Below are 22,577 nucleotides of genomic sequence, written 5' to 3'. Positions count from 1 at the left end.
CATGTAAGGGATTAACAGAGCAGGGAACGAACCACTCACAGGAAATGGAACTGGCTTGTCTGTTTTGTTCCCTTTCTGTTTGGGCTTTTCTCAGGTACCATTTGGATGTTTGGTGGAGTTGTTCTCTGCCAGCAGAGGACAGCACAGACAGTTTCCCCTTCTACCCCACATCTGCCCAATTGTCAAATTTAAGCATACCAGTGTGTTTCAAGGACCTAAAAAACTCACTGGAGGCTCAGTCAGTCCCTCAGTTATTTCTCTTTTCCTCGGGCACAAAGGTAAACGTGTCACCATCCAAAAGAGATGCTCTGTTTCTCTCTATTAAGATACAGTAAGTGATTAGCTGTTTCTTTAGAATATCTATTACAAAATTCCACATGCTAAATTTACTGGGGTCCCCCATAAACCTGTTGTGAGGTCCCACAGTCTTCTGGGGGGAAAGGAAGCCTGTCCTCTATTAGTGAATATTTATTGACTATAGTTTGGCTCTGAATAGAAGCAGACAGTCCTATTTCCTTCAGAATTTTCTGAAATTGGAATCTTTGCCCTATAAAATAAAATTATATATTGTGGTCTTTAAGAACAAATAGGATTTTTTTGTTATTTAATAAAGAAATGTAAAATACTAATGTAAGTAGGATGAAAGGAAGGGGGCCATTTTACTTGAGAAAACGATGAGCCCCATTTGATAGCACCCTTTAGAAGGCACTATCTTTGGACTCTTTTTAAAAATTTACTTATTTGTATTTGTCTCTCCTGAAAGGGATACTCATTATTGCTAAGGAGAGTGAAACATTCTAAGCACACTTTTGGTTAATCCCACACATTCTTGGGCTGTAGCCCCTTGGCAGTCCTGCCAAGCTGACTTGGATCCAGACACTTGTACTCTTGTATTTGAGATGTGGACAAATGCCACTTGGGCTGTAGACCACCCAGGTTGCTTTCATCTGAGCCATAAACTAAAATTTGAACCCTGTGACCTTTAGGGTGAAAAGGTTGATTAATGTTAATATCTCTTTAAGATCTTAATTTTAGGTTATTTCTATAGATTTTTAAACTAGCCTTTTGTTTTCCGGTTACCTTTCTAACCCTCTCACACAGTAGTAACCACTGATGCACAGACTTGCCTTCCCATATGTTTAATCTCTTATCACCAAGGGCTCCATCTGTGGCCAGTCCTTAGAAAGCCAAGGACTTGGTGAGTTGGTGTGTACAGAGTGTGTTCCTGAAAAGTGTCTAATGCTTTTGACATCGACTTTCTGTTTCTAAGACCAAATAAAGGAAATAATTTGCTTTAACTCCTCTCAGGGGAGCGAAATTATGTGTAGTTAAAACCCAGCGGAAGGCGAAGCAAGCAGAGACTCTAACCCAGGACTACATCATCACCCGTAAGTTGTTAGCATGGTCTCTCTGTCATGCATCTGTCTTCTGTTCTAGTGTGCTGTTGATCTCATGGCTTTAGAGACAGAAAAAGCCCTCCAAGTTCAGGCATATATTAAAAAATACCCTATTCATGTGTTTAGGATGGGAGTCATGTAATCGCAAACTCCTTCATCTTCTGTGACTCATCCCAGAGACAGGGTTACTTCATGTAACTTTCAACCCCAAAAGGAAGAGCCTAAATTCTGTGACCCTGTGACAGATTGATCCAGAGACCTTCAGATATAAAATGAACTACCTGAGGTACAATCAGAAATCTTATCAGGACAGAGCAGCGTCTCAGCTTTGTCACACAACATTGTTAATCTGATAGATTTTCGTTTCCCAGAGTCACAGTCTCAGACCTGCCAAGGGTAGCGGCTAGAAAGATCTCAGATGCAGTAGCAATTGCCATTAGCAGGTGTCCTGTGGACTTGCTCAGTAGCTCAGTCTCAAGCCCAGGGTGCGCTGCACTGCTGGGTTTTCTCCCTGGGGGTGGGTCTTATATAAAACCAAGTCCCTTGGAGCTGGTGATGAGTAAAAAGATCCCATGGCATTTTTTTGCAAGAGTAGAAGTGTTAAAGTCAGTGTCAGAAGCAGACTAGCTCATGTAATTACACGTGGCCTACTTAAATTCCTGCAGTCGTTTGAAGTGAAAAACTATTTTTCCCTCTCCTAAAAATACTATTGTGTCATGTTGCCCAGCAGAGTGATGGGTGGCTGTGTTTCTCAGCTCCCCTAACTCAAGGCAGGCATGTTACTGGTGAGTGACATGGTCCTGGCCCAGCTGGCAGTGTGCATTGAGGATGGCAGGCACTAGAAGTGGTTTTCAGGTGTTACAGCCATTTCTGTCATTCACATCATAAATTTCCTTTAAACCCTTATTATCCTTCTAATTCTCCCCCACTTTTCTCTTTTAAAGAAGTTTTAATTTGCACCTAAACATTCAAAGACATTATTCTGGTACTTTTTGTGGTCATAAATAGATACTTAATTCTTTCCCCAGTAGTCTTCCCCCTCTCCACCAGAATATGACACTGTTTCCCTTATAAATTTATATTTTCTTTTATATTCTGAAACTTAATTCTGACATTGAGTGAACAACCAAGAGCAATTGGACAGATGTTACTCTCTGATTTTTATTCTTTTGTTGACCACATTGAAAAAGGAATAAGTTCCTGTTAAGTCACCACGTCAGGAGATTCAATCACCTCTGTGCCTCTATCCCAGTTTCTGTGGGATAAGTTTCCCTCCCTTCTGGTTGCTCAGTGTTGTCAACCATTCCTGAGAGGTGGTCACATTTCAGAAATGTGTGAAGTGATTCCAGTGTTTATGAGGCCTCTGAGGACACCGAGGCTGACAGCTAGCTGTTGGCATTATTCACATTTGGGTCCTGTAAGAAAAAAAGTAAGAGGCAGTCCCATTAAGTGTTTCTTGTCAAAACCACAGAAGTTAAGTTTAACTGCTGCCCACAGTCTGGTTCATGGGGAGCCTCATCAGTGTTTCCGTGACGGTATTTGACAGTATTTCCTGAGCGCCATTAGTTGCCAGGAGAGGTGAACAACGTGTCTGGTCTCAAACGAAATTGGCTAATTGGTTGCAGTAAGACTGTCTTTTATTATTAGATGAAGGCCGTCATTATGACTTCCATTTCATCTACATTTAGTCATGCTCCAGCTATGTTTTTGGATGGAAGGGTTATTATCATAATGAAATTTTTCAACTGTGACTTCTCCTAGCTCATGCCTTGCCTATGTTCCGCGAACCTCGCCAACGGAGTACAAGGAAACAGCTGGAGAAGGACAGACTGGATCCCCTGAAGTCTCACAAACCCGAGCCTCCTGTCGCAGGCCCAGGTGACTGATCTAGCTAGTGACCTGCAGAGGGGGTCATTGAGGGCCAGGGTAGGGTAATCAGGACAGAACTTGGAAGATCTTTTGGGCCTGGATACCCGTCTTCAGAGATTTTTACTAAATAGGATTTTTCAAACACCTTCTTCTAGCCTCAGAACTTTTTGCTTAAAGAACTGATGCAGAAGCCCAGTGCATAAAACTGATGGAAATGGAGCTGCTGTGCTGAAGCAGAGAGGAAGCCCAGAGCCATTTCTTCTTGGTCTCCAAGTCCTTTAGGGGACCTCACTGGAGCTCTGGGGCTCCTTGGAACTCAGTGTTTAAATCACTGCTCACCATACTGGCTTAAAATTCAACATTGAATACTTTGGCTGAAATTTAGGCTGGATTAGAGTTCACAAAAGTCAGAAAGGGGCCATCATTTAGTTCTGCATTATTAAAATAGAGCTACCCATTTCCCTAGAAGATGAATAAAAATCCTTAGAGTTTCTAAGAAAGTAAGGCCAGAAGAAAGCAAGGCAGAATCGGCCATCATACAGCCGCGCCTTTGCTAGAATCCCCTTCTCTGTTATCAGCTGCACAGTCTCCATTTATTCTAGGTTCACAAGCTTATATCATTTATGACTTGTTAATTCATCTGAACCTGACTTCTGGACCTCTATCTCTTTGGCCTGCCCCTTTAGCATTGAAAAAAATCTCATATACCAGTCTCAGTTTTTTCCCCATTTTCTCTGCCATCGTCCTCTAATCAGAATTCCTGTATAATATTCTTGCCTGGATTATTAAAAAGCTCTTGTAACTAGGTACTCTCTCAACGCTCTCTCCTCACTACTCCCTTCATTCATCTTACAGCTTTTATTCCCAATTCCTGTAGTTTTCATATTGCTGCTGCCCCCACATCTTCAGAAGCTGTGCACTGTCCAGTTGCATGCACAGAGATTCAGAGTTCTCTGCAATCTGACTCTCAGCCGTGTTTGAGCTCTACACCTCACCTCTCTCCTGCTCTAATCTTCTGATATGACTGTTGGTTCATCCCTGCCCCCAAATGCCCATTGAACTTACCTCTTTCTATACTTTTGTATTTAAACTATTCAGTTCACTGAAAATAACCTTCTCTGTCTTCTGACTTCTCCCAAACTGGATGTATTTCTTCCTATAGATTCCCTTCCCACATCAGCTTGAAGAGCTCTTTTCTTCTAAGTGCTACTAATATAATAGTTGCTAGCCATATAAATTCTCTGGCAATCATTTCCTGCCTAATAAAATTAATCTTTTAGTGCCACTTGACTTTTCATGTGGTGTTTTGTCTTTTTTTTTTTTCTCTTTAACCTGCTTGAAAAGTCATATGTCTTTTGAGTACTGGGAACCAGGCTAGCAGTTGAGGATTCAGTGGGGAACAAATTCCTGAACAGGTGAAGCTTCCTGTCGAGAGCCATTACATATAGTAAAATAAGTCTATTATTCTATTATTGACTTATTAAAATAAGTCAATCAGTCTATTCATCTTGTTTTATTTCCTACAAGGTCCTTGGAAGATGGCAAGCCCTAAGATATTCTTGTTTAAAACTAAAATAGCATCTAATGATGATTGGTTGTTTTTATTAATTGAATTTCATGTATTCATGCCTGAAGAATTTTTTAAGGCATATACATGGCAAACTATTTATATTTCTTCCTACATTGCTGTCATTGTGTAAACTGGCAACTAAAGCATAATAAAAACATGTCTATATTTTAAAATACTATGGGGAAGTTGAGCTTTGGTGATGTTCCACTTTGGTTGTGATTACCTTAAATGAAAGCAGAAAGGACAATACTCAAGTACTCTTAAGTGTGCTTCAAACTAAAGGCTATAGAAGCCCCAGAATGCTTAAAACCTTGATTCTTTGCGGAATGACAAAAATCAGGTCAATCTGAACCCCTGACCCTACCCTGTCATTCACTGAACCTGTAGCCTGGGCAGCCAGCAGTGAAGGGTTTTCAGCCTTGTCAGATAAGCCCAGACTGTATGCTCACTCTGTTCCTGATTTGTTTTTTTCCCTTTGGAACAGGTCGTGGTGGCCGGGTTGGAACCCATGGAGGCACTCTGTCTTCATACATTGTGAAGAACATCGCTTTGGACAAAACCGACGACAGCAATCCCCGGGAAGCCATTTTGCGGCATGCCAAGGCGGCCGAGGACAACCCGTACTGGGTTTCTCCAGCATACTCCAAGTAAGGAACCAGCCTTTTAAAATAGAACATTTCTTATGTTAACAAATTGGGTAGAACATAGCTTTGGGGTTCTAACTTCTCCCTTTCTTTTTGATTCTTAAGCATGAGAAATAGGCCAGGTACTAAAGGTCCAGAAACATACGCATTTGTTTATATCTGAGGACTCTAAACTTCTAAGTTTCTAAACTAGGCCACTTCCATCAGAGTTATACCAGTATTCTTGCCTGGAAAATTCCTTGGACAGAGGAGCCTAGCAGGCTCCAGTCTATGAGGTCACAAGAGTCAGACATGACTGAGCACTCACACGAACCCATTGTGGGGGTTCCCTGGTGGCTCAATGGTATAGAATCCACCTGCCACTGTAGGAGACGTGGGTTTGATCCCTGGTGGGGATGATCTCCTGGAGGAGGAAATGGCACCCCACTCCAGTATTCTTGCCTGGGAAGTTCCATGGACAGAGGAGCCTGGGCGATTTGCGGCCCCTGGTGGGGAGCATCATATCCTCTACTGCATGTGTTGTAGCAGAGCAGACTTTACTGTATGACATCAGTGGTGGATGTTCACAACATGTATGAATAACCAGACAACACAGATGGAACGTCTCTGAACGGTTAGTTGGATAATATCACAACAGCTAAGAGGGTCATATCAAGGCTGGCCAGCTAAATAGTTTGCATTTAGCCTTCATTTGTATCAAATCTGTGTGCTATAAACTAATAAGTGTCAACACATCCTTGGCACTCAGATATGCTTGTGGGTTTATGGATTATGCCTCTGTTGACACTTCTGTTTCTAATGGAATCGTTATTGTCTATTACCATTAGGGATTTTTTATGCTTCAAAAATTTGTTTAGAAGCATACCAAAAATTATCTGAGGAAAGGAAGAGTAAACAGAGCCATAGTTTAAAATTTGCCAAACATAGTTAAGTAACATTTTGATAGTGAACTGCTCCAAACAGATGTACATACATTTGTACACAGAGTAGATTGTTGCAGTGTCTCCACAAATATTGAAAAAATGTCATTTGCTGATTAATGATTGGTATTAGCAACATGAGCTTCCCAGGTGGTGCTAGTGGTAAAGAACCCACCTGGCCAGTCCAGAAGATGTAAAAGTTGTGGGCTTGATCCCTGGGTTGGGAAGATCCCCTGGAGGAGGGCATGGCAACCCACTCCAGTTTCTTGCCTGGAGAATCCCATGGACCGAGCTTGGTGGTCTACAGCCTGTAGGTTGGACAAAGAGTTGGACATAGCTGAAGTGACTTAGCACGCATGCATATGTTAAAATCTTCTTTTTTTTTTTTTTTTCCTGTGAACTTTCTGATTATGTCTTTTGCCCTTTTGTCTATTTGTCTTTATATTAAGGAGCTTAACCCTTTGTGTGTCATATATTGCAAGTATTTCTACTAGTCAGTTGTCTTTATTTTTACTTGGTTTATGATATTTTCCCCCCAAGTAAAAAACTTTATTAAATGTGGTCAGATTTAGAGGGGTTTGTTGTTGTAGTTGTTTAGTCGCTAAGTCATGCCTCACTTGTTGGCGACCCCCATGGATTGTAGCCCACCAGGCTCCTCTGTCCATGGGATTTCCCAGGCAAGAATATTGGATTGGGTTGCCGTTTCCTTCTCCAGGGGATCTTCCCAACCCAGGGATCAAACCCAGGTCTCCTGCATTGGCAGGCGGATTCTTTACTATTGAGTCACCTGGGAAGCCCCTGAAAAATTATATCACACACAAATAATTTCCAACATTTGTACCTGCTATTTCTTTATCTTATCTAATTGTACTGACTAGTACTTCCAGAACAGTATTAAATAATAAAACCAATAGTGCACATCCTTTTCTTAAAGCTTGTGTAATTGCCCTTTTTGTAGATGAAAAAAAGTCAACATTGGCAATTTCATATTGTTCAATTAACAGTATCTCTCCATAAAGCATGACAACTTTTGAAAACACCCACATGCAAGATGTTAGAGAAGATTCAACAAAGATTTATGGAACACCTACAATGTGTCAGATATTGTTTTAAGTTGTGGTTTATGGAGCTTATATTCTGGTAGACAGAGACAGACAATAAATAAATCCATAAATGTTAGATGGTAGCAAGTGCAATGAAGAAAGATAAAATAGGGATAAAGGGGCATAGAGTAATCGGGGAGAGAGAGGGGCACTATTTTCAGATACAACAATCAGGATAGAACCTCTGCTAAAGTGGTCGTGGACTTGAGTGGAATGAGGGAATGAACCATGCAGGGATCCAAGGGAAGAGCATCCTAGGCGAAGAAAACACGGCGTGGAGACAAGAGGCATGTTGCTCTGAAATAGATGCTGAGTTTTATTGAATTCCTTTGTCATGTCTCTATGAATTTCTACTTGTTGTGTTTTTGTTTTGGTGGGAGGTTTTTCTGGCCACACTGTGTGGTTTATGGGATCTTAGTTCCCCAACCAGGGGACCAGAGATGGAACCCTTGACCTCTGCAGTGGAAGCTCAGAATCCTAACCACAGGACTACCAGGGAGTTCCCTGTGTACTTCTACTTTGATCAATGAATATAATTCATCATATTACAAAATTCCTAATAGTGGATCATCCTAGCATCTGTGATATGACCCTCACATGCTTGTGGTTTGTTCTTTGTCAGGTGTTAGGCTGCCTTCCTAAAAACTTCATGTGCTTTCCTTTTCTGTGTATACTCTTGAACTGCCTTGTGTACCATGAAATCTATTTGTAAAAATCGGAGAGATGGTGAAACTGTTGAAGTCAGGTGCTTTTGTAGAGGAGAGAGTGAGTAGTAATTCCTTAATCTTTCTCTTGGTTGTCTATCCCCTCATGGGAAGTAGACTCTTTGGATTTTCTGACTTTTCTGAGGCTGCTTGGTAATTAATATTTTCTTGGAAAAAAACACCCTCTTCCAACAACACAAGAGAAGACTCTACACATGGATATCACCAGATGGTCAACACCAAAATCAGATTGATTATATTCTTTGCAGCCAAAGATGGAGAAGCTCTATACAGTCAGCAAAAACAAGACCTGGAGCTGACTGTGGCTCAGATCATGACCTCCTTATTGCCAGATTCAGACTTAAATTGAAGAAAGTGGGGAAAACCACTAGACCATTCAGGTATGACCTCAATCAAATCCCTTATGATTATACAGTGGAAGTGAGAAATAGATTTAAGGGACTAGATCTATGGACTGAGGTTTGTGACATTGTACAGGAGATAGGGATCAAGACCATCCCCGTGGAAAAGAAATGCAAAAAAGCAAAATGGCTGTCTGGGGAGGCCTTACAAATAGCTGTGAAAAGAAGAGAAGTGAAAAGCAGAGGAGAAAAGGAAAGATATACCCATTTGAATGCAGAGTTCCAAAGAATAGCAAGAAGAGATAAGAAAGCCTTCTTCAGCGATCAATGCAAAGAAAAAGAGGAAAACAACAGAATGGGGATGACTAGAGATCTCTTCAAGAAAATTAGAGATACCAAGGGAACATTTCATGCAAAGATAGGCTCGATAAAAGACAGAAATGGTATGGACCTAACAGAAGCAGATGATATTAAGAAGAGGTGGCAAGAATACACAGAAGAACTGTACAAAAAAGATCTTCATGCCCCAGATAATCACAATGGTATGATCACTCACCTAGACCCAGACATCCTGGAATGTGAAGTCAAGTGGGCCCTAGAAAGCATCACTATGAACAAAGCTAGTGGAGGTGATGGAATTCCAGTTGAGCTATTTCAAATCCTGAAAGATGATGCTGTGAAAGTGCAGCACTCAATATGCCAACAAATTTGGAAAACTCAGCAGTGGCCACAGGACTGGAAAAGGTCCGTTTTCATTCTAATCCCAAAGAAAGGCAATGCCAAAGAATGCTCAAACTACCGCATAATTGCACTCATCTCACATGCTAGTAAAGTAATGCTCAAAATTCTCCAAGCCAGGCTTCAGCAATATGTGAACCATGAACTTCCAGATGTTCAAGCTGGTTTTAGAAAAGGCAGGAGAACCAGAAATCAAATTGCCAACATCCGCAGGATCATGGAAAAAGCAAGAGAGTTCCAGGAAAACATCTATTTCTGCTTTATTGACTATGCCAAAGCCTTTGACTGTGTGGATCACAATAAACTGTGGAAAATTCTGAAAGAGATGGGAATATCAGACCACCTGACCTGCCTCTTGAGAAACCTATATGCAGGTCAGGAAGCAACAGTTAGAACTGGACATGGAACAACAGACTGGTTCCAAATAGGAAAAGGAGTACATCAAGACTGTACATTGTCAACCTGCTTATTTAACTTCTATGCAGAGTACATCATGAGAAACGCTGGGCTGGAAGAAGCACAAGCTGGAATCAAGATTGCTGGGAGAAATATCAATAACCTCAGATATGCAGATGACATCACCCTTATGGCAGAAAGTGAAGAGGAACTAAAAAGCCTCTTGATGAAAGTGAAAGAAGAGAGTGAAAAAGTTGGCCTAAAGCTCAACATTCAGAAAATGAAGATCATGGCATCCGGTCCCATCACTTCATGGCAAATAGATGGGGAAACAGTGGAAACAGTGTCAGACTTTATTTTTCTGGGCTCCAAAATCACTGCAGATGGTGACTGCAGCCATGAAATTAAAAGACGCTTACTCCTTGGAAGGAAAGTTATGACCAACCTAGGTAGCATATTCAAAAGCAGAGACATTACTTTGCCAACAAAGGTCTGTCTAGTCAAGGCTATGGTTTTTCCAGTGGTCATGTATATATATGACAGTTGGACTGTAAAGAAGGCTGAGTGCCGAAGAATTGATGTTTTGAACTGTGGTGTTGGAGAAGCCTCCTGAGAGTCCCTTGGACTGACTGCAAGGAGATCCAACCAGTCCATTCTAAAGGAATCAGCCCTGGGTGTTCTTTGGAAGGAATGATGCTAAAGCTGAAACTCCAGTACTTTGGCCACTTCATGCGAAGAGTTGACTCATTGGAAAAGACTCTGATGCTGGGAGGGATTGGGGGCAGGAGGAAAAGGGGACGACAGAGGATGAGATGGCTGGATGGCATCACTGACTTGATGGACATGAGTTTGAGTAAACTCCGGGAGTTAGTAATGGACAGGGAGGCCTGGCGTGCTGCGATTCATGGGGTCACAAAGAGTCGGACATGACTGAGCGACTGAACTGAACTGAACTGGAAAAAAAATTCATCCACATTTTCAACTTTCTTATATAGAGTTAATTGAAGCAGAAATTGATTTTGTTCATTGGTTACTCTTACCCAGTGTCATTTTCCTGCGTCATAGGTGGTTTAGTATTATTTACAATTGAATAATATGCTAGTCTCATAGCAGTTCTGCAAAATGGGTTGAATAGATACTGTCATATCCTTACCTTACATGTGAGGAAACTAACAATTTACAATTGAAACTAGAATTAGACTTCATTTCTCTTAATCCCTTGTAGGGCTTCCTTTGTAGCTCAGTTGGTAAAGAATCTGCCTGCAATGCGGGAGACCTGGGTTTGATCCCTGGGTTGGGAAGATCCCCTGGAAAAGGGTAAGGCTTCCCACTCCAGTATTCTGGCCTGGAGAATTCCATGGACATGTGTAGTCCACAGGGTCACAAAGAGTCAGACCCAACTGAGTGACTTTCACTTTCCCTTTCTCTTGATGCCTAAGTTAATGAGCTCCTCAGAGGTCTGTGGTCTCTCTCAATATACACCTTCCTAATGCTACGTTTTGCTCCCATCTCTTTCCTTCCATTCAGTTTTGTCACTTTACGTTTATTGCTTATGAAATTCATGGAACTGTCTGTGGCATGTGATTTGTTAGCCTGTATTGCAGTGCAGTTTCTCCTGTGCTCACCTGCTAGAGTGTACTATTTTACTGCCAAAGAGCAGAGTGTTTGAAGGGAAGCTAATATTTAAAAGGATCTTTTCATAAAGGTGAGAATGTGTGTCTGATTGTTCTTCTTCACTGCAATTGATTTGTGTCAGTGATGAAGTGATGAAGTGGAAATTTACTCTGTCTTGCATTATCCCAGAAAAACACAATTATTGACAGATATTGCACAAATCTGCCTGCTTGCAGATGACATATACTCACCTTTTCTCTCCAGTGATAAGAACAAAGAGCCTTTGAACCCTTTACCTTTATTTTTGAGTACTGAAGTTTCATTCCTGGCACTCGCAGTCTAATGGCCCTGAAAGTTTTAAAACACAGCAGGATCACAGAGGACTCTGGTTTAGCTACACATGGGCAGATTCAATTACAGTTTCTTGTCAAAAGATGTTGCTGTAGGGAGGGGAGGGGAGCTGGCTAGGGAGGGGACAGGATAAAGATCCAGAATGCTATTAGCTTGCACATCCCCACGGATAGTTGTGTGTGGGAGTCTGAACCCTGGCCAGTAGCCTGACAGCTCTGTCAGCCATGATCGCTTTTCTTGCCAGTTAAGTTGCCAATATTGCTGGTTCAGTCAATTTAATTTTCAATGTGCATGTCTCAATTGATACAGGATACATGGATATGTGTGTGAGCATTAATTTTTATATTGTAATATTAATTTTATATTAATATAATTTATATCAATTAATAAATATATTAATATATCATTACCATCTATAAAGGATCCACTGAAGTCATGTTGAGTTACTAGGCAATATTTCAAGAGGTCAGTCTTTGAGTGAGTAAAGATTTGTGTCAGGAAGAGACATAAACCCATAGAGAGAAGTATAACTTTTTTTCCCCTGAGTTATGGTTGCCTGACTGATATCACTGAGCAGTATATTCCTATGTAAAGGCCAGTGTTTCTCAAAGTGATTTTGTGGACTGTCTGTGTCAGAGTCGAGGGTGGGAGTGGGAAGGTTAATAATGCAGATTTCTAGACTTCACCCCAACTCAGTTAGACTGAGAGAATGGGGCTGGGAATCTGCATCTTAAGAAGTTCTCCAGGTGATTATTTTCCCCACTAAAGTCTGGTAATAATTTTTAAAAGTAATTATGTAAAATAAACCACAAGTTATTCACCTTCTAAAACTTCAAATGTATGAAATAGATTATTTTGATTCTAGAAATTCATACTGAAGACAAGTTACTTACATAGAAGAACATTTCCCCCAGGGTTTTTTTTTTTTAAATAGTAAGCTGCTGTGTTGTATTTAATAGTAAATTATTTTATCAGATACATTCTACATATAGCTTTTGAAAGTATAAATTGGGGAATAAAGGATGTGGTAATAATGACACTGCTGTTATACCATGCCAGTCATGTTTAAAATTCATATATATATGTATAATTCTTTTAATCCTCACAACAATCCTATGAGGAAGGGGTATTATTTTTCCAATTTTGCATATGAGGAAACATATAACTTGACCAAAGCCAGAGGTAGCAAGAGGCCGAATTGGGATTTGAACACAGGTGGTCTGGCTCCAAAGCCAAACTTCCACTTTTGAGTACTACAGCGTACTGCTTCTCATCACAAAGCAACTGGAAGTAGTTATTGGAAGAGTTGAATAATAGTGAAGCCGAAAAGATTACCGTGTGTGCCAGCATGGCTAGTGGAAGAATGCTAGCTAGGAGTCAGAAGTCCTGGGGTTTAGTTCCTGCTCCAGGCTCACTTAACCTTCATGAGACTCTTTCCCCGTGTATGAAGTAAGAGATTAGGCTACACTAATGCCCAGCTTTCGTGCATGTTTTCAAATAGAATCTGTGGCACACCGTTTCATACATTTTATAAACGTGAGCTTAGGGAGGGCATTGAAGTTACCTGAGCTGCCTCAGGCTGTGTGCTCTTCAAAGATTTAATCATTCTAACTTGTTTACCCACTTACTGATAGTGGTTTTAGAAGATTCTTTTTGTTTTGTCCTCTATTTTTCCCCCCAGTTTCCACAGGTTTCACGTATGTCCCTTTTCCCACTCACCCAGTCTTGGAACTCTCACACAAGCCTTACGAGTTAGTGTATCCTGTTTAATGAGTCTGAGATATGTTTAGGTATTTTCCAAAATATTCTGTCTTCATTTTCTGAAAAAGAACATTCTTTTTCTTGTTTCCTCTCATCTTATGCTTCCATAGTGTTTTTTATGTGTAACTAAATTACCTCACTGTATACCTGAAACAACATTGTTAATCAACTATGCTCCAATATAAAATAAATATTTTTAATAAATAAATAATAAAAATTATCTTTGCTTAGCTCTTCACCCAAAAGAAGGGACCATTTCAAATGGAATCTTTTGGTCAAGCCTTTATTTAATCTTCATAATTGTGCAATTGTGATGACTGGGTCAGGGTTCATCTGTACCGTATTCATTCTAACAGGGTTAACAAGTGTGTCAGATTGTCAAGTCATGGCTATAATTGACTTTGGCTTTGAGGTTTTTGCTTCATAATAAACAATGGGCCTTGAGCCAAAAAACTTGTGGTTTACAGTCACATACTGATGACTAAATATTACAAATGATTTCCCCTCATACTCGTTCTATTACTCTGGAGCTCGCTTTATGCTCTTTGACTGAATCATATCAGGAGAATATCCATAACTAAAAAGAATTTGACCTGTCAACTTCCCATTGCAGCCAGAGACACTTTGAGACTTCTCTGTGGCCTGAGCACTTGAGGAGGAGTGTAGAAAGCCTAGGTTAGAGCTTAGTCAGAAGAGACAGCCTTTGAATCTTTGAAAGGGCACTTTGAATCTCTTACATAAACACTATATCCAAAAAAATGCCCTTTTGGAAGATTACAGGGAGAATTTTTATTCATTACTGACTGTTCTACGCAAAATTCCTCTGGATGGAAAAACTGAAGATGCTTTGAGAAGCACTGCTTCAGGTGTGGCCCCAAGTTGGAGGCTAAGGTTTTTCTAAGGTGCCTCCTTTTTATCCCAGGAAGGGGGTTTGTTCTTCCTCGTTCTCAAAGTGGAAATGAGGTGGGACTCAGCTTCTGCTGGGCTTCTGTCATTGTTCTGTGCACGCTATTGCTGGAAGAAGACTCACTCTGTGCAAATAACTTTGAGAATTCAGTTTAAAAAACGTTCCAAGAGGAACATTAATCAGCAAGAAGTTTCAGCTATTCAGAATTTATAGATTTGAGAAAGGCATTTGCTTAAGCTTTTATATTTACTTCATGAAATATTAACTATTAGCAAGTGCAGAATGTTACTGAAGCTAAATCAAAGCAAAAAACCCATCACCCCTCCTCTGATTAGTTTATTTAACTGTTAGCGGTAATAACTATATTGCTGTCTAATCTGCTCTCCTTTTCTTGGTAACTCTAATAAACAAGATGACACATATAGTCAAGTGAAAAATGTTTACTATTTGCCAAATGAGTTAATCACACTGGAAAATAAAATTTTCACATCAGCCTTCTCTAAGTTTATTTTCAGTTAACACTTAGAAAAATGGGTAAGTGTGGACAGTAAACCAGTGAAACAAAGAGTCTGGATAAAGTTGGACACTTCACTACTTCCTAGTGAGGCTTATTAGCTCATCCCCCCTCACCTATTGAGTATATGTGATGCTTGGGCTTAATGGAATGTTCCCCTTACTTCCTTTTTCTTCAGATCAGTCCTTTTATAGGATTTTGTTTGGGGCGCCTGAGGTAAATCTGCTATGAGACTGTAAGTTTGAGTTGACCTGTCTCTTGAGAATTCTAGAGGAGCTGATTAAATAGTAGACGGGAAATGAGTGGTTATAAAATGCCTTCTTGAAGCAGTAGAGTATTTTTCTTGCACATTGTTTATTTATATGTGTATTTCCCTAGTTGCTGCCATGTCTTCAGTGCCCCTTTGGTATAGTTTTTCTACTTTTTCCTCATGGAAGCACCCAAAAGAGTCTGTGTTAAGACCAGTGTATGACTTCCATTTCTTCAAGCTGTCCAGAAAAGAATCCACTTTATGTGACCGGTGACAAGGTTAGAAGGGGCTTAGAGGGTTTTCTGTTGTTTATGTGTTGGTTTCCTATTGGTTTTAAAAGTAGGAATTTCTGGACCAGCTTTTAAGTGTTTTCAAAACATTTTATCTTTTTGCTTGTGTCATTTTGCTCTTGCTTGACACTCTTGATTTATTTTTATAAATGTTTTCTATGCCAAGGGCAAATTAGGCCACCCCCAGGGAAGAAATCTCCTGGTTATGTTCCTGACTCTGCTGGAAGTTGCCTAATCACTTCTGTTCTTCATTGTCTTGAAAAGTGACTAAAGAAGTCTGTTTTAAACGCCCTAAATTATCCTGAATTGATTTTTTTTTTTTTTTGGTCTTCCCTTTGTATGTATTTCCAAAAAAATCTCAAAAGAAAAGCTGCTAGAAATAAATTTAAAGATAAAAATCGCTGGCAAGAAAGAATAGCTGCAAGATTTAAAGCTCTAATTCTCTCATTTTGCTTCTATAAAACCGTGGCATTCTCTAGACTGGACAGATACACTCATTGCGCCAAGTCTAGTAATATGTTTTGAAGAACCTGGTCTTTCTTCAGCAGACAACATACAGCTCTTATGGACGGTGCTGGCCTGTGTGTAAGAACGTTGGTTTTGTCGGGGCGGGATGGATTGGCTCGAGGGAAACGTGCTTCCATGGGCCAGATCTCCCTTCACCTCCCCATCCCATTCTCCTGAGAATTAGAGACTGCTCCTTAAAGGGTGGCCCTGTGAGAATGCAACCTCAGACTTCCTTCACTGAGCCCACACAGGGCCAGCTTCTCTAGATGTGAGAATACTTTCCTGCAGTTGGAGTAAACTCGTCATGTGTAGCAGTCTGTGTTAAGAACACAGATTCTCTGCCTTCAGAGCCTTTCTTTCCCAAGCACAGGGAGGGAGGGGGCGGCCAGCGCACGCTCCTCCCAGTGTGCTCCACCTGCCAGTGCCGACAAGATAAGCTTAGGAAATTTTATAGCAATTGGAGATTTTTATTGAATCTAATAAAACATTTGGATCTGTGTTTGGTAGTCTTTTAATTTTTTTCTAGAAATATTTATCTGCAAGCATCAGAAATTAGAAAACAGAGTCTGGCCTTGCGCCACAGAGGGTTTGAGAAGCACTGCTGCAGGCATGGCCTTGGGTTGGAGGCTAAGGCTTTCCTAAGGTGCCTCCTTTTTTCCCAGGAAGGGGATTTGTTCTTCCTCATTGCCAAGTTCAGGAGCCTAGTCTTTTCTTTTTTTAATTTTGGTAAAATACACATAACATGAAATTGACCATCTTAACTATTTGATGGTATTAAATACATTCATACTGTTGTGCGACCAGTCCCCAGAACTCGTTTCATCTCGCAGTACTAAGTTCTGTGCCCACTACACAGCAGCTCTTCATTTTAATCTGTTGATACTGTCCTTTGATGTACAGTTTTTAATTGTGATGCAGTCCAGTTTACCTATTTTTGCTCTTGCCTGTGTTTTTGGTGTCATATGAAAAAATCATGACAAAATCCAATGTCATAAAACTTTCCCCTGTGTTTTCTTCTTAAGACTTTATCATTTTTGCTCTTAGGTTTAGGTCTTTGATAGATGCTGAGTTAATTTTTGTACATGGTATAAGGTAAGCGTCCAGTTTCATTGCATATGGATATACAGTTTTCCCAATGTTTTTTGTTGAAAAGAGCCCAGTTTTATACTCAGCTACTATCTACCTGGACAGCAAAATGAAAAAATGGTAAGCAAGCATTGCTGGGAAAATTTGAACACTGGTTTATGCCTTGATTTTGGCAATTTGGGGAAGGGGAACATGGCTATTGAATGCTTAGTGGAACATGAGAGCTCAGTGTCATGATTTGATGTGTACATATAATATGGCTATTTTGCTGACAACATTTTTATTAGTTCAAAAGTGGCATTTAAAATACATTCATGGAGTTTGACAAATAAGACCTTCCAACCTTCCAAACAAGTTGATACCCCTCGAGTTAAAATACCTGGAGAGGAAAAGAAAACTGTTGCGGTCTGGTAATTGAAAGTGACGGTCTTAGTGACCCTCATATGAAAATTTACTCAGTGAATTTTGCTGAGTTCGATTATAGGGAATGGGAAGGTTATCGCCTTTGAAAAACTAAACTCTTTTTCTTTTGTCTTGGCTTCCAGGAAATTTAGTGCTAAGTTTTATGCTTGGTTATATATCTTTTTGTCTTTTTGTTCTTGACCTTCTACTTATTTGTTTTGTTTGGATTTTCTTTTTAATTCAGTTTTATTGAGGTATAGTTTATTCACAATAAAATACAGAATGCACCCTTTTCAAATTTTGACAAACGTATACACCTGTAATCACCACTTCAGTCAAGATTATACAACGTCTCCTTCACACAAAGCGCTCCCACGCCTCTTTGCCATCATTACTGCTTTTCTGCCCCTTGTTAAATAGATCCGTTGATTCTATGCCCTTCAGTGTTTGCCACTAACCTACTAAAAATACTTCTGGAAGTAGGTGGATTATAAGGGGGAAAAAAGTGACTACGTAAATGAAATAGCCTTTTCAAGCTCTAGGTTTTCTTCCTGTGACCTGTCATTCAGTTTCTTTTTTTGTATCCCAAAAAAGCGACACTACAACTTCATAAGGACTTTTCTCATTGCAGCTAACTCTGATGAGCTATGAAGCATTCCCAGCTATCTTTAGAAGACCTTGTTCTGTTTAGTCTCATAGAAATTAAATAGCTAGTCCTAAGGATTTATTTTTAAACTTCCAGCACGTTTTATTACAAAGTACATAGAAGAGCATTATCTCAACATAAAGGGTATTTCACTTAAACACATCTTACCTCATGGTAAAATTCACAGTATTGCCTTCATTTTGTGTGTGTGCGTGCATTTTTTGGAATATATTGTTGCAAACATCCTCAGTATACATTGCACCATGAAAGAAAGTAAAAGTGAAAGTTGCTCATTCGTGTCCGACTCTTTGTGAACCCATGGACTGTAGCCTACCAGGCTCCTCTGTCCATGAAATTCTCCAGGCCAGAATACTGGAGTGGGTTGCCATTCCCTCCTCCAAGGGATCTTCCCAACCCAGGGATCAAACCCAGGTCTCCTGCATTGCAGGTGGATTCTTTACTGTCTGACCACCGTGAAAGTGAAGTCATGTCCAACTCTTTGCTACCCCATGGACTATAGCCTGGGGCTTCTCTGTCCTTGGGATATTCCAAACAGGAGTAACGGAGTAGGTTGCCATTTCCTTCTCCAGGGGATCTTCCCAACCCAGGGATAGAATCCAGGTCTCCTGCTTTGCAGGTGGATGCTTTACCTTCTGAGCTACCAGGGAAGCTCCTGAGCACCATGGATGGTGCTAAATAGAGAAAACCAGGCACAAAATAATGCACACTCTAGGCATCCTACAGAGACAGGATGGACACAGGTGAGGCTGCTCTGTGAGACCAGGAGTCAGGATACGGTGACCCTGGGTGGGGGTTAGTGACTCGAAGGGAATATGAGGGGCTTGGGAGCTAGTCATGCTGTTTCTTCTTCAGGGTGTTGGTTTCATGGCACACAGAGTTTGTGAAAATCCAGAGAACTGTACATGTATGAAATAATGCACTTCTCTGTTTGTATTATACTTGAGTTAATGTTAAAAACACACACCTCATCATCATCCACCCTGGGCCTTTAGCCCTTTGGGACCCACTAATCAAGTTCAACCTCCACATTTAGTGGAGTAGGAAACCAAGCCCCTGAGAGGGGAAACACCTGTTCCAGGTGACAAAGCAAGTCAGGGGCCAAACTGGGAATGAATCCCCAGCCTGAGGCTTAGCTCGAGGGCTCCTCACCACTCCAGGCTTCCAGAGGATTTTTTTCAGCCAGACAAATTTGTTCCTGTACGGGTTTGTCTATACCCAGAGGAGCAACATCTTTGCCAGAAAGATGAAATATGTCATGAGCACCAGTTGCCTTGTTGTAGCGTGTTAGAAAGTCAGTGGCCCTGCTTTCTAGTAACTCAGCAACTCATGACCTATGAAAGTCTGCAGCTGGTTTTGGAAATGTCAGAGTTATGACTTGTTTATAGATGTCACAACCGTGTCTTGAAGTGACAACAAGAAATGTAACCAACTGGATTGTGTATGGGGACAGTGTGGGCTCTAGGCAGGTGACTGGAAAGATAGGAACTGTGCCTAATTGTGCATGAGGAATTCTGGTGTATGCCTTGTGTCGAAACAGTGTCTGCAGGGAAAGTGGATGGTTTATGCTGCTTCCCCAGGATAATAAAGCAGCAGCGAACAGTAATAATAAGGGTTGGTTTTTTCCTTCCAGTCTTATTGATATAATTGACACTATAGCACTGTATAAGTTTAAAGTATCATAGTGATATGATTTACATACATCATGAAATGATTACCACAATGTTTAATGAGCATCTGTCATCGCATACAGACATACAATTAAATACAAAAAAAAATTTTTTTCCTGGTGATGAAAACCCTTAGGATTTATCCTCTTAACAACTTTCATATATAGCCTAAGGCAGTTTTAATTCTATTTATCATGGGATACATTGCATCCCTAATATTTATTTGTCTTCTAACTTGAAGTTTATTCGACCTGAAGTTAATTTGAAGTTTTGAACTTTTAACTTGAAGTTTTCGACTGCCTTCTTCCAGTTTCTCCTCCTCCATCCCCACCTCTGATAACCACAAATCTCATCTCTTTTTCTGTGAATTTGTTTGTTTTGAAATATAATTGACCTAAAACACTGTGTTGGTTTCTGGTACCCTGCACAGTGATTTGATATTTCTGTGCATATCACAGTGATCATCACGATAAGTCTAGTTACCATCTCTCGTCATATGAAGGTGTTACATAATTATTGACCCTGTTCCCCACTCATTTCATACCAGTGACTCTTACTTTATAACTCTAAGTTTGTACCTCTTCATCTCCCTCACCTCTTTCTCTCCTCTCTATACCCCCTCCCCTCTGGCAACCACTTGGTTAGTAATAGAAGGTTTTGACCCTGTTTCACTTGCCAGATAAAGGGGATTTTGACATTAGTTTACCATTCTGCAATGACCTTCCTATTATGAACTGAACTCTAAATGAAGATGTAAGCTGAAGTATGTCATCTGCAGATAGCATGCTTTAATGTTCCCTCATAATGCAGTAGAGCTGCTTTTAAAAGGAAGCCAGCATTACTGAGAGGGGCATAAATTATGACCGTCTAATATTTTCCTGCAATTATTTTCTGTGTGAACGATGTAAAGAGGAATGACATTGAACCCGGTATGTTTACGAAGCACAACAGGCCCTGATGCAAAGATTGCTTGATGCACTGCATGTCAGTATAACACCAGTGATGCTCAGTGGTAGATCCTACAATGCTGGCTATTTGCATGCATTGATCTGGGTGTTTGGTGGAAGGAATGTTCATTTGTTTTGTTTTTTACTTTTGCTGACATGTCCAAGTTACCATATATGTTACCTGTTATTTTAAACTCATGAGATAAGAAAACTCTTGCCTCAGATTCTACTGTTTGAGTGCACTCTAATCAAGTGCATTTGGACTAAAGTCTAGGAACAGCCCACAGAGTTATAAATAAAGACTGTGTAGATTCTTGCTTAGTGACTATAGTTTGGCCTCCCAAACAGTCCTGGTTATTTAGCCCAAGTTTGAGGTGGAGGGTGGTTATGGATGTGTGAGTTTCCACTGAATTTGATACATTTTCATTTTATTTAAGGAAAGGACAACATACATAGTCTGCCACAGAAGGAAAGCCTTTAAAAGAATCTGAACATAATTAAATTTCCATTTTCCTTTTCTTTGCCAGAAGGTTAATGATTCTCTAATAATTGAGATGTAATTGATCCCCCAAATGTGCTTGCACTTGATGAAAGTAGCAAAGTCCAATACACACTTGCTGACTAAATTTTTCCTCTCCTCTTTAACTCTCTTTTAGGACTCAGCCCAAAACCATGTTTGCCCAAGTTGAGTCTGATGATGAGGAAACAAAGAATGAGCCAGAATGGAAAAAACGTAAAATTTGAAGAATCTCCTGTGAGAGCTGTTTGCATGAGGGGGAGGGATATTGAAAAGGTTTGTTTTTTTAAGGAAATAAAAACCCATTTTTATGAACAGGTTTTGTCCTTTGCATTATTGAGTCATTCAAAAGGCTGGTAGCTACCCTTCACTAAACTTGTGTTTACATTTTCTTAGCTATGACTATTAAACTGTTATAAGTAAATAAGAAGTAGATTCTTAGCCTGTTACCAAGTACTTTCAGTATTTGAAGACTTTATCCAACAGCTGTGGGTCTTACACGGATTGTTATAACCTTGGGGGAGGGAGCATACACTGAGACGTACATCTGTTGTGAGCAGTTCTAAGAGCACGGTGTGCAAATGAATGTCAAAATGGTTAATATCTCTGTATAATTTCACAACAGTTGTTTACATGACTGTAAATAATTAGGCTGAGTTCAAACTGAAAGTTTGAACCATTGCCATACTAGGAAACAGTGTGTATCTGATTATCCTAGAACAGCAGAAAGCAGTGATCAGGAGTTAGGAAGTGGGCTTTGAAATAAGACCAGTGTGGGTTCAAATCCTGGCTCTGCTCTTTACTGTCTGGGTCACTTTAGGAGAGTTATTAAGCTTCTCTCTTCTGGACCAGAAGTCCCCAACCGCCAGGCCACGGACTGGTACCCCTGTCAGATCAGTGGCAGCATTCGATTGGAATAAAGTGCACAGTGAATGCAGAACACCCGAATCATCCTGAAACCATCTGCCCCAGTCCCCACCCAGGCCCATGGAAAAACCGTCTTCCATGAAACTGGTCTCTGGTGCTAAGATTGTAGGGGACAGCTGTTCTAGACTCAGAGGATAGTAGTATAACCTTCGAAGGTTTGTCAGAGCATTAGATAAGATATATGTGTAAAGCATTTAGTATCATGCCTGACGTGCAGTAACTATAACACTAAATACTTGCTCTTTTAAAATAGAGCTAGTGATAAGGACTTAGTCTGGTTTTTATCTGTATTTAGAAATGTTATAGAAGTGCTTTGTAAATTAAAAGCTGTGTAAGTAGAAGACTTTAAAAATAATTCTGAGAGATTTGTACATTTGTACTTTTGTGATTAGAAAGCTAAATTAAAAAATTGGCAGTTTGTCCAAAGTAATAATGAGTCAATAGAATAAAATCCTGATTCATTCTCA

The 22,577-nt window shown here is 40.2% G+C and overlaps 1 protein-coding gene across 1 annotated transcript in view; it reads left to right on the top strand.

Moving 5' to 3' along the window:
• WDR70 (WD repeat domain 70) overlaps positions 1–21,498 on the top strand; it is a 278,708-nt gene extending 257,210 nt beyond the window's left edge. The window contains exons 15-18 of the mRNA XM_005898536.2: positions 1,309–1,388; positions 3,159–3,275; positions 5,321–5,483; positions 21,323–21,498. Of these exons, the coding sequence (XP_005898598.2) occupies positions 1,309–1,388; positions 3,159–3,275; positions 5,321–5,483; positions 21,323–21,410 (448 nt within the window). The 3' untranslated portion in view covers positions 21,411–21,498. The remainder of the gene's footprint in view (positions 1–1,308; positions 1,389–3,158; positions 3,276–5,320; positions 5,484–21,322) is intronic.
• Positions 21,499–22,577: the final 1,079 nt, after the last annotated feature.

This window comes from Bos mutus, chromosome 20 (assembly GCF_027580195.1).
Source record: "Bos mutus isolate GX-2022 chromosome 20, NWIPB_WYAK_1.1, whole genome shotgun sequence".
Taxonomy (NCBI): domain Eukaryota; kingdom Metazoa; phylum Chordata; class Mammalia; order Artiodactyla; family Bovidae; genus Bos; species Bos mutus.
Note: the sequence above shows the minus strand (reverse complement) of the source record. Positions and strands in the feature narration are given on the sequence as shown.